This window comes from Coregonus lavaretus, assembly GCF_964263955.1.
Source record: "Coregonus lavaretus genome assembly, chromosome: 26".
NCBI lineage: Eukaryota > Metazoa > Chordata > Actinopteri > Salmoniformes > Salmonidae > Coregonus > Coregonus lavaretus.
This window is the reverse complement of record NC_140013.1, coordinates 17,529,450-17,540,845: the sequence shown is the minus strand read 5'-3', so window position 1 is coordinate 17,540,845 and position 11,396 is coordinate 17,529,450. Positions and strand designations below refer to the sequence as shown.

The window sequence follows — 11,396 nt, the reverse complement described above, 5'->3', positions numbered from 1 at the left end:
AAGGCTGGAATGGGCTACAAGACCATCGCCAAGCAGCTTGGTGAGAAGCTGACAACAGTTGGTGCGATTATTCGCAAATGGAAGAAACACAAAAGAACTGTCAATCTCCCTCGGCCTGGGGCTCCATGCAAGATCTCACCTCGTGGAGTTGCAATGATCATGAGAACGGTGAGGAATCAGCCCAGAACTACACGGGAGGATCTTGTCAATGATCTCAAGGCAGCTTGGACCATAGTCACCAAGAAAACAATTGGTAACACACTACGCTGTGAAGGACTGAAATCCTGCAGCGCCCGCAAGGTCCACCTGCTCAAGAAAGCACATATACAGGCCTGTCTGAAGTTTTCCAATGAACATCTGAATGATTCAGAGGAGAACTGGGTGAAAGTGTTGTGGTCAGATGAGACCAAAATCGAGCTCTTTGGCATCAACTCAACTCGCCGTGTTTGGAGGAGGTGGAATGCTGCCTATGACCCCAAGAACACCATCCCCACCGTCAAACATGGAGGTGGAAACATTATGCTTTGGGGGTGTTTTTCTGCTAAGGGGACAGGACAACTTCACCGCATCAAAGGGACGATGGACGGCACCATGTACCATCAAATCTTGTGTGAGAACCTCCTTCCCTCAGCCAAGGCATTGAAAATGGGTCGTGGATGGGTATTCCAGCATGACAATGACCCAAAACACACGGCCAAGGCAACAAAGGAGTGGCTCAAGAAGAAGCACATTAAGGTCCTGGAGTGGCCTAGCCAGTCTCCAGACCTTAATCCCATAGAAAATCTGTGGATGGAGCTGAAGGTTTGAGTTGCCAAACGTCAGCCTCGAAACCTTAATGACTTGGAGAAGATCTGCAAAGAGGAGTGGGACAAAATCCCTCCTGAGATGTGTGCAAACCTGGTGGCCAACTACAAGAAACGTCTGACCTCTGTGATTGCCAACAAGGGTTTTGCCATCAAGTACTAAGTAATGTTTTGCAGAGGGGTCAAATACTTATTTCCCTCATTAAAATGCAAATCAATTGATAACATTTTTGACATGTGTTTTTCTGGATTTTTGTTGTTGTTATTCTGTCTCTCACTGTTCAAATAAAGCTACCATTAAAATTATAGACTGATCATGTCAGTGGGCAAACGTACAAAATCAACAGGGGATCAAATACTTTTTTCCCTCACTGTATATGATTTATACTGGTGATACTAATAATGACATTTATGTTTGAACAATAGACCGGCCTATTTATATGGTGGACTATGAAAGTTCTCATGCTATGCTGCCTGGAATCTACACCCTCAGCCGACATTCCCAAATGGTTGTGTTGTGACGATGTGCTGGTCTGGCATGTTGTGGCTTCAAATATGCAGTTGAAGTCTGAAGTTTACATACACCTTAGCCAAATACACTGCTCAAAAAAATAAAGGGAACACTTAAACAACACAATGTAACTCCAAGTCAATCACACTTCTGTGAAATCAAACTGTCCACTTAGGAAGCAACACTGATTGACAATACATTTCACATGCTGTTGTGCAAATGGAATAGACAACAGGTGGAAATTATAGGCAATTAGCAAGACACCCCCAATAAAGGAGTGGTTCTGCAGGTGGTGACCACAGACCACTTCTCAGTTCCTATATTTCCTGGCTGATGTTTTGGTCACTTTTGAATGCTGGCGGTGCTTTCACTCTAGTGGTAGCATGAGACGGAGTCTACAACCCACACAAGTGGCTCAGGTAGTGCAGCTCATCCAGGATGGCACATCAATGCGAGCTGTGGCAAGAAGGTTTGCTGTGTCTGTCAGCGTAGTGTCCAGAGCATGGAGGCGCTACCAGGAGACAGGCCAGTACATCAGGAGACGTAGAGGAGGCCGTAGGAAGGCAACAACCCAGCAGCAGGACCGCTACCTCCGCCTTTGTGCAAGGAGGAGCAGGAGGAGCACTGCCAGAGCCCTGCAAAATGACCTCCAGCAGGCCACAAATGTGCATGTGTCTGCTCAAACGGTCAGAAACAGACTCCATCAGGGTGGTATGAGGGCCTGACGTCCACAGGTGGGGGTTGTGCTTACAGCCCAACACCGTGCAGGACGTTTGGCATTTGCCAGAGAACACCAAGATTGGCAAATTCGCCACTGGCGCCCTGTGCTCTTCACAGATGAACGCAGGTTCACACTGAGCACGTGACAGACGTGACAGAGTCTGGAGACGCCGTGGAGAACGTTCTGCTGCCTGCAACATCCTCCAGCATGACCGGTTTGGCGGTGGGTCAGTCATGGTGTGGGGTGGCATTTCTTTGGGGGGCCACACAGTCCTCCATGTGCTCACCAGAGGTAGCCTGACTGCCATTAGGTACCGAGATGAGATCCTCAGACCCCTTGTGAGACCATATGCTGGTGCGGTTAGCCCTGGGTTCCTCCTAATGCAAGACAATGCTAGACCTCATGTGGCTGGAGTGTGTCAGCAGTTCCTGCAAGAGGAAGGCATTGATGCTATGGACCGCCCATTCCCCAGACCTGAATCCAATTGAGCACATCTGGGACATCATGTCTCGCTCCATCCACCAACGCCACGTTGCACCACAGACTGTCCAGGAGTTGGCGGATGCTTTAGTCCAGGTCTGGGAGGAGATCCCTCAGGAGACCATCCGCCACCTCATCAGGAGCATGCCCAGGCGTTGTAGGGAGGTCATACAGGCACGTGGAGGCCACACACACTACTGAGCCTCATTTTGACTTGTTTTAAGGACATTACATCAAAGTTGGATCAGCCTGTAGTGTGGTTTTCCACTTTAAATTTGAGGCTGACTCCAAATCCAGACCTCCATGGGTTGATACATTTGATTTCCATTGATAATTTTTGTGTGATTTTGTTGTCAGCACATTCAACTATGTAAAGACAAAAAGTATTTAATAAGATTATTTCATTCATTCAGATCTAGGATGTGTTGTTTAAGTGTTCCCTTTATTTTTTTGAGCAGTGTACATTTAAACTCAGTTTTTCACAATTCCTGACATTTAATCCTAGTAAAAATACCCTGTCTTAGGTCAGTTAGGATCACCACTTTATTTTAAGAATGTGAAATGTCAGAATAATAGTAGAGAGAATGATTTATTTTAGCTTTTATTTATTTAATCACATTCCCAGTGGGTCAGAAGTTTACAAACACTCAATTAGTATTTGGTAGCATTGCCTTTAAATTGTTTAACTTGGGTCAAATGTTTTGTGTAGCCTTCCACAAGCTTCCCACAATAAGTTCGGTGAATTTTGGCCCATTCCTGCTAACAGAGCTGGTGTAAATAAGTCAGGTTTGTAGGCCTCCTTGCTCGCACATGCTTTTTCAGTTCTGCCCACACATTTTCTATAGGATTGAGGTCAGGGCTTTGTGATGGCCACTCCAATACCTTGACTTTCTTGTCCTTAAGCCATTTTGCCACAACTTTGGAAGTATGCTTGGGGTCATTGTCGATTTTGAAGACCCATTTGCGACCAAGCTTTCACTTCCTGACTGATGTCTTGAGATGTTTCTTCAATATATCCACATAATTTTCCTTCCTCATGATGCCATCTATTTTGTGAAGCGCACCAGTCCCTCCTGCAGCAAAGCACCCCCACAGCATGATTCTGCCACCCCCATGCTTCACGGTTGGGATGGTGTTCTTCGGCTTGCAAGCCTTCCCCTTTTTCCTCCAAACATAACAATGGTCATTATGGCCAAACAGTTCTATTTTTGTTTAATCAGACCAGAGGACATTTCTCAAAAAAGTACGATCTTTGTCCCCATGTGCAGTTGCAAACCGTAGTCTGGCTTTTTTATGGTGGTTTGGAGCAGTGGCTTCTACCTTGCTGAGCGGCCTTTCAGGTTATGTCGATATAGGACTTGTTTTACTGTGGATATAGATACTTTTGTACCTGTTTCCTCCAGCATCTTCACAAGGTCCATTGCTGTTGTTCTGGGATTGATTTGCACTTTTCGCACCAAAGTACATTCATCTCTAGGAGACAGAACGCGTCTCCTTCCTGAGCGGTATGACGGCAGCGTGGTCCCATGGTGTTTATACTTGCGTACTATTGTTTGTACAGATGAACGTGGTACCTTCAGGCGTTTGGAAATTGCTCCCAAGGATGAAGCAGACTTGTGGCGGTCTACAATTTGTTTTCTGAGATCTTGGCTGATTTCTTTTGATTTTCCCATGATGTCAAGCAAAGAAGCACTGAGTTTGAAGGTAGGCCTTGAAATACATCCACAGGTACACCTCCAATTTACTAAAATGATGTTAATTAGCCTATCAGAAACTTCTAAAGCCATGACATCATTTTCTGGAATTTTCCAAGCTGTTTAAAGGCACAGTCAACTTAGTGCATGTAAACTTCTGACCCACTGGAATTGTGATACAGTGAATTATAAGTGAAATAATCTGTCTGTAAACAATTGTTGGAAAAATTACTTGTGTCATGCACAAAGTAGATGTCCTAACCGACTTGCCAAAACTATAGTTTGTTAACAAGAAATTTGTGGAGTGGTTGAGAAACGAGTTTTAATGACTCCAACCTACAGTGGGGGAAAAAAGTATTTAGTCAGCCACCAATTGTGCAAGTTCTCCCACTTAAAAAGATGAGAGAGGCCTGTAATTTTCATCATAGGTACACGTCAACTATGACAGACAAATTGAGAAAAAAAAATCCAGAAAATCCCATTGTAGGATTTTTAATGAATTTATTTGCAAATTATGGTGGGAAATAAGTATTTGGTCACCTACAAACAAGCAAGATTTCTGGCTCTCACAGACCTGTAACTTCTTCTTTAAGAGGCTCCTCTGTCCTCCACTCGTTACCTGTATTAATGGCACCTGTTTGAACTTGTTATCAGTATAAAAGACACCTGTCCACAACCTCAAACAGTCACACTCCAAACTTCACAATGGCCAAGACCAAAGAGCTGTCAAAGGACACCAAAAACAAAATTGTAGACCTGCACCAGGCTGGGAAGACTGAATCTGCAATAGGTAAGCAGCTTGGTTTGAAGAAATCAACTGTGGGAGCAATTATTAGGAAATGGAAGACATACAAGACCACTGATAATCTCCCTCGATCTGGGGCTCCACGCAAGATCTCACCCCGTGGGGTCAAAATGATCACAAGAACGGTGAGCAAAAATCCCAGAACCACACGGGGGGACCTAGTGAATGACCTGCAGAGAGCTGGGACCAAAGTAACAAAGCCAACCATCAGTAACACACTACGCCGCCAGGGACTCAAATCCTGCAGTGCGAGACGTGTCCCCCTGCTTAAGCCAGTACATGTCCAGGCCCGTCTGAAGTGCATTTGGATGATCCAGAAGAGGATTGGGAGAATGTCATATGGTCAGATGAAACCAAAATATAACTTTTTGGTAAAAACTCAACTCGTCATGTTTGGAGGACAAAGAATGCTGAGTTGCATCCAAAGAACACCATACCTACTGTGAAGCATGGGGTTGGAAACATCATGCTTTGGGGCTGTTTTTCTGCAAAGGGACCAGGACGACTGATCCGTGTAAAGGAAAGAATGAATGGGGCCATGTATCGTGAGATTTTCAGTGAAACCCTCCTTCCATCAGCAAGGGCATTGAAGATGAAACGTGGCTGGGTCTTTCAGCATGACAATGATCCCAAACACACCGCCAGGGCAACGAATGAGTGGCTTCGTAAGAAGCATTTCAAGGTCCTGGAGTGGCCTAGCCAGTCTCCAGATCTCAACCCCATAGAAAATCTTTGGAGGGAGTTGAAAGTCTGTGTTGCCCAGCGACAGCCCCAAAACATCACTGCTCTAGAGGAGATCTGCATGGAGGAATGGGCCAAAATACCAGCAACAGTGTGTGAAAACCTTGCGAAGACTTACAGAAAACGTTTGACCTGTATCATTGCCAACAAAGGGTATATAACAAAGTATTGAGAAACTTTTGTTATTGACCAAATACTTATTTTCCACCATCATATGCCAATAAATTCATTAAAAATCCTACAATGTGATTTTCTGGAAAAAAAATTCTCATTTTGTCTGTCATAGTTGACGTGTACCTATGATGAAAATTACAGGCCTCTCTCATCTTTTTAAGTGGGAGAACTTGCACAATTGGTGGCTGACTAAATACTTTTTTTCCCCACTGTAAGTGTATGTAAACTTCCGACTTCAACTGTAACTGTATGATGTAACCCACTAACCATACAGGCCAGATGAGTACCCATGACCTTCTGGTCTAAAACTGTCACTCTGACGCCATTTCCAGGAGACGGTCACTCAGGAAGGAACACAAACCCACCTACGCCCTAAAAAGGACTTCCTGCTGAGTGTGATGGTCTGAAGCAGGTTACTCTTTCAGCAGTGCAATAGTAGTATAAGACATTGAGAGGCTCTAACCTGAACTATCCCCAGAGACATAAAAAGCTTTACCAAAAGCTGCATAATGACTTGGGCATCTTACTACAACGGGGGGAGTGGTCTTGCTGCCTCCTCGGTGTACATAAGCCATTCTGATTTGCACCCTGACTTTATAAGAGGGGATTCATCACAGCCAGAGCTCAGAAAAAGACAGAGCTTACAGAGCAGAGCACAAAGTAACTGCGGGCAGGGCATTGCTGCACAGAGCTGAGGCAGCAACAATAACACAAGCCAGTCTTTTTCTCCAGACAATAGGACCTGTGTTTGGGTTGAGCATGGGACTGCATGGGTCTAAGCACCCTCAGCAGGCTCAGATTGTGATGCTGGGCCTGGACAGCTCGGGGAAGTCCACCCTGCTCTACAAGCTCAAGTACAACGAGTCTGTCATCACCGTGCCCACCGTGGGCTTCAACGTGGAGATGCTGGAGACGGAGGCGAGGGGTCCGGGGTTGACCGTGTGGGACGTGGGAGGCCAGCAGAGGATGAGACCCCACTGGAAGCACCACTACCTGGGCACAGAGGCCCTGGTGTTTGTGGTGGACAGCTGGGACCGCAGGCGTCTGGAGGAGGCAAAGAAAGAGCTCCATCAGGTCATTATTTATTCATAATACAACGTTTTTCAGCCTAATCCTGATGCATGAATGTAAATAAATGACAGGTCATAACCAGATCTCTTTCTTGTCATATTGGGCCATGTTGTTATGGGGTATAATAATGTGTATACTGATCTTTTACATCACCCAACAGGTGCTGAGGAGCGGGAGTCTAAAGAGCATTCCTCTGGTGGTGCTGGCCAATAAGCAGGACCTCCCCGGGGCAGCAAGCCCACTGGAGATCACCCACAGGTTGGACCTGAGGAGGGTATGTGGGAACAGGGACTGGTTTGTCCAGCCGTGCTCTGGGAGGACTGGTGTGGGCCTGGAGGAAGGCTTCAGAAGGGTTGCCTATCTGTTGAAGACTTCACTAAAGCAGACTGAGGTGGATATAAAGAACAGAGTAAAACAACTGAAGCCCAAAGCCATTACGATGATGACCAAGACACAAGGCCTGGGCTGCAGCTAGGACCAGTGATTATAAAACCCTGTGGATGGGTGTAATAATCTCCCTTGGATTATTTTGTATTCTTCTTCAGGATTATTTTGAGCAGAGTAGGTGAAGATTCAGAATGCCCTGTGTTGGATCATTCATACTTGAATATGGGAACCAGACTCTCCAGAACAAACTTCAGATCACAACGTATCTCACGCTGAAAGCTATCATTTTGCACGTTTGTTGATTGTTCAAAAGGGTTGTATGATTTTGATACATCAATGTGAATTTCTGCATTTCCTTGTCATTTATTTATTATAGATTAAAAACCACTGTCGCCTAATTGTTATTGAAGGTGTTACTTTTCAAGGCAGGAATTTAAACTATTGAATATTTTACATAGTCATGACCAGTATCAGATGCAATGCATTTACCCTGCACAGTTATTTTGTAGACTAATTTATCTGGAGCAAACAGGGGAATAATCCGTATTCAAATGGACTGAACAACATCACAAATCACAAACCCCTCACGAGAGAGCAATATGCAACATTTATAGACTTCTTTGGTTTAGAAATTACAAGTTTAGACACAGGAGTAGTAGGCTTATACCAAATACACTGATTGAGAGATCATACTGATTGAGAGATCTCAAAAGAGTGTGTGATATCTGTGGATTAGAATGATAAACATGTTCCAAAACAGTGCTTCCATTATGGTAAGTATGTCCTATACATTCCATTAAAAAAGATAGAGTTCAATTGGAATTGGCTCTGTAACATCAAATTTGATTTTAGTTCCATGTTCCACATTCTAGAATTCAATAAAGTTTTTTTTTTCTGGGACACAACATTTTTTAGATGAAACTGGAGGACTTTGCACTTTAGACAACTTGGTATTGCCCTGGAAATATTAATTAAGTGTTCACCAAATGGACCTGCAGGTATGTTTGCCTATACACAATGAAGCTCACTATAATGCACAACATAGTTGTTTTATGTTGAAAACAATATATTTGATGGTATCTATCTTACTTTCGCTAATTGTAACAGTCATAGCTAACGTTAACGACTAACGCGTTAACTTACTGTTGTAACGTTACTAGCTATGTGCTTGTAGCCTATTATGGAGAAGAAAAACAATTCTGGACATTGTTAACGTTAACGTATTATTTAAATAGGTTAAATAACACTTTTGACATTTGACTTTGGCAGTTGGTGCCTAGCTACATTTCTGATTGTTGCCATAGTGATTACAATAGATAGTTTCAGGGTCAAGAAGGCAACTAAACTTGATATGTATTAATGATGGAAAAAGTCTATATCGATATCAATATACAGTGGGGGGGGGAAGTATTTAGTCAGCCACCAATTGTGCAAGTTCTCCCACTTAAAAAGATGAGAGAGGCCTGTAATTTTCATCATATGTAGACTTCAACTATGACAGACAAATTGAGGGGGAAAAAATCCAGAAAATCACATTGTAAGATTTTTAATGAATTTATTTGCAAATTATGGTGGAAAATAAGTATTTGGTCACCTACAAACAAGCAAGATTTCTGGCTCTCACAGACCTGTATCTTCTTCTTTAAGAGGCTCCTCTGTCCTCCACTCGTTACCTGTATTAATGGCACCTGTTTGAACTTGTTATCAGTATAAAAGACACCTGTCCACAACCTCAAACAGTCACACTCCAAACTCCACTATGGCCAAGACCAAAGAGCTGTCAAAGGACACCAGAAACAAAATTGTAGACCTGCACCAGGCTGGGAAGACTGAATCTGCAATAGGTAAGCAGCTTGGTTTGAAGAAATCAACTGCGGGAGCAATTATTAGGAAATGGAAGACAATCTCCCTCAATCTGGGGCTCCACACAAGATCTCACCCCGTGGGGTCAAAATGATCACAAGAACGGTGAGCAAAAATCCCAGAACCACACGGGGGGACCTAGTGAATGACCTGCAGAGAGCTGGGACCAAAGTAACAAAGCCTACCATCAGTAACACACTACGCCGCCAGGGACTCAAATCCTGCAGTGCCAGACGTGTCCCCCTGCTTAAGCCAGTACATGTCCAGGCCCGTCTGATGTTTGCTAGAGTGCATTTGGATGATCCAGAAGAGGATTGGGAGAATGTCATATGGTCAGATGAAACCAAAATAGAACTTTTTGGTAAAAACTCAACTCGTCGTGTTTGGAGGACAAAGAATGCTGAGTTGCATCCAAAGAACACCATACCTACTGTGAAGCATGGGGGTGGAAACATCATGCTTTGGGGCTGTTTTTCTGAAAAGGGACAAGGACGACTGATCCGTGTAAAGGAAAGAATGAATGGGGCCATGTATCGTGAGATTTTGGGTGAAAACCTCCTTCCATCAGCAAGGGCATTGAAGATGAAACGTGGCTGGGTCTTTCAGCATGACAATGATCCCAAACACACCGCCCGGGCAACGAAGGAGTGGCTTCGTAAGAAGCATTTCAAGGTCCTGGAGTGGCCTAGCCAGTCTCCAGGGCCCGTATCTCTAAAGAATTTTTGTGCAAAAAGTGGCTCCTAGCGGCCAAATTCTAAGAAAATTCTCAGAGGCATGACGTTTTCTTAGAATTTCCCCTAAAAGTGACACGAAAATCCCAGTTAATATAAAAGCTATTCCTCAAGAGTCCTAGCGCTTAAAAGGTCTCCTAAGGCGAGATCTGCTAAGAGCAGGGAAGAGGACTTTTAGTGGCTTAGGAGTTACCCTAAGCAGCTGCACAAAATGGCCAACAGAGGAGGCAGGAGAGATGTCCTGCAAACACTGGATGACAGGGAATTATTGAGACGCTACAGATTGGATCGTGCAGGAATCATGTTTGTGGTGGATCTCCTTAGAGATGCAATTACTTCACCAACTCGACGCCACAACGCTATTACACCGGAGAAGAAAGTAATCACAACCCTGAGGTATTTGGCAACAGGGAAAATGCAACAATGCAGCAGTGATGACTTGGGTCTGTCCCAATCCTCCGTCAGCAGAGTCATCACCCAAACACTGACAGCTTTGTCACAACCTAATATTGTGACACAATTTGTTTCATTCCCGCTGGATGCCCGCACTTTACACACACATAAAAGGGCATTTATGGACATTGCAGGATTCCCTGGCGTTGTGGGTGTAATTGATGGAACACATGTGAGAATAATTGCGCCATCAGAGGACGAGGCTGTCTTTGTTAACAGGAAGAATTTCCACAGCATCAATGTGCAAATAGTGTTCAATGCGGCCTGGAAGATTTTGGACATTGTGGCTAAATGGCCAGGCTCCACACATGATGCGAGAATGCTCTCCGAGAGTGGCATCAGACAGCTTTTTGAGAGACGCTATGTGCCAGCTAATTGCCACTTGTTAGGGGACAGTGGCTACCCATGCAAACCATGGCTCCTTACACCTTACCTCCAGCCACGCCAAGGGCCCCAACTAAACTATAACAGGTAAGCCAAACAATACAAAAATCATGGAAATGAAATGCAAGCAATATGTTAGAGCATCCAAGTAGTGCAATATTTCCATCAAATAATTAAAGGTCTGTATTCTATTGTAGGGCCCACAAGACAACAAGAGCGGTGGTGGAGCGTGGCATAGGCCAGCTTAAGAGGCGCTTTCATGTTCTCCACGGAGAGGTGCGGCTGAGGCCTGAAAAAGTCAGCAAACTCATCATAGCCTGTGCAATATTACACAATATTTGCAAGGTTAGACAGATTGCAGAACCTCTGGAGGATGGCGATGAGGATGAGGATGGAGACAACGATGAGGATGGTGGTGAAGAAGATATTCACATTCCACAGGGGAACCTAGCCCAGAGTGGACTGCCTTACAGGGCAAACTTCACAAATTTACATTTCAGGCAAGCTGTAGCCCCATGTCATTTGAGAACTTGTGATGGTATTAAGAACTACCACAGTTTTACTGCACATCACCTGCA

General features: G+C 44.4%; 1 protein-coding gene across 1 annotated transcript; it reads left to right on the top strand.

Moving 5' to 3' along the window:
• Positions 1-6,688: 6,688 nt before the first annotated feature.
• On the top strand, positions 6,689-7,554 carry LOC311101357 (ADP-ribosylation factor-like protein 14; the record flags this gene model as incomplete). Its single annotated transcript, XM_084142492.1, has 2 exons — positions 6,689-7,003; positions 7,161-7,554. 2 exons carry the CDS (start codon positions 6,689-6,691, stop codon positions 7,473-7,475), a joined length of 630 nt encoding a protein of 209 aa, XP_083998618.1. The 3' UTR covers positions 7,476-7,554.
• Positions 7,555-11,396: the final 3,842 nt, after the last annotated feature.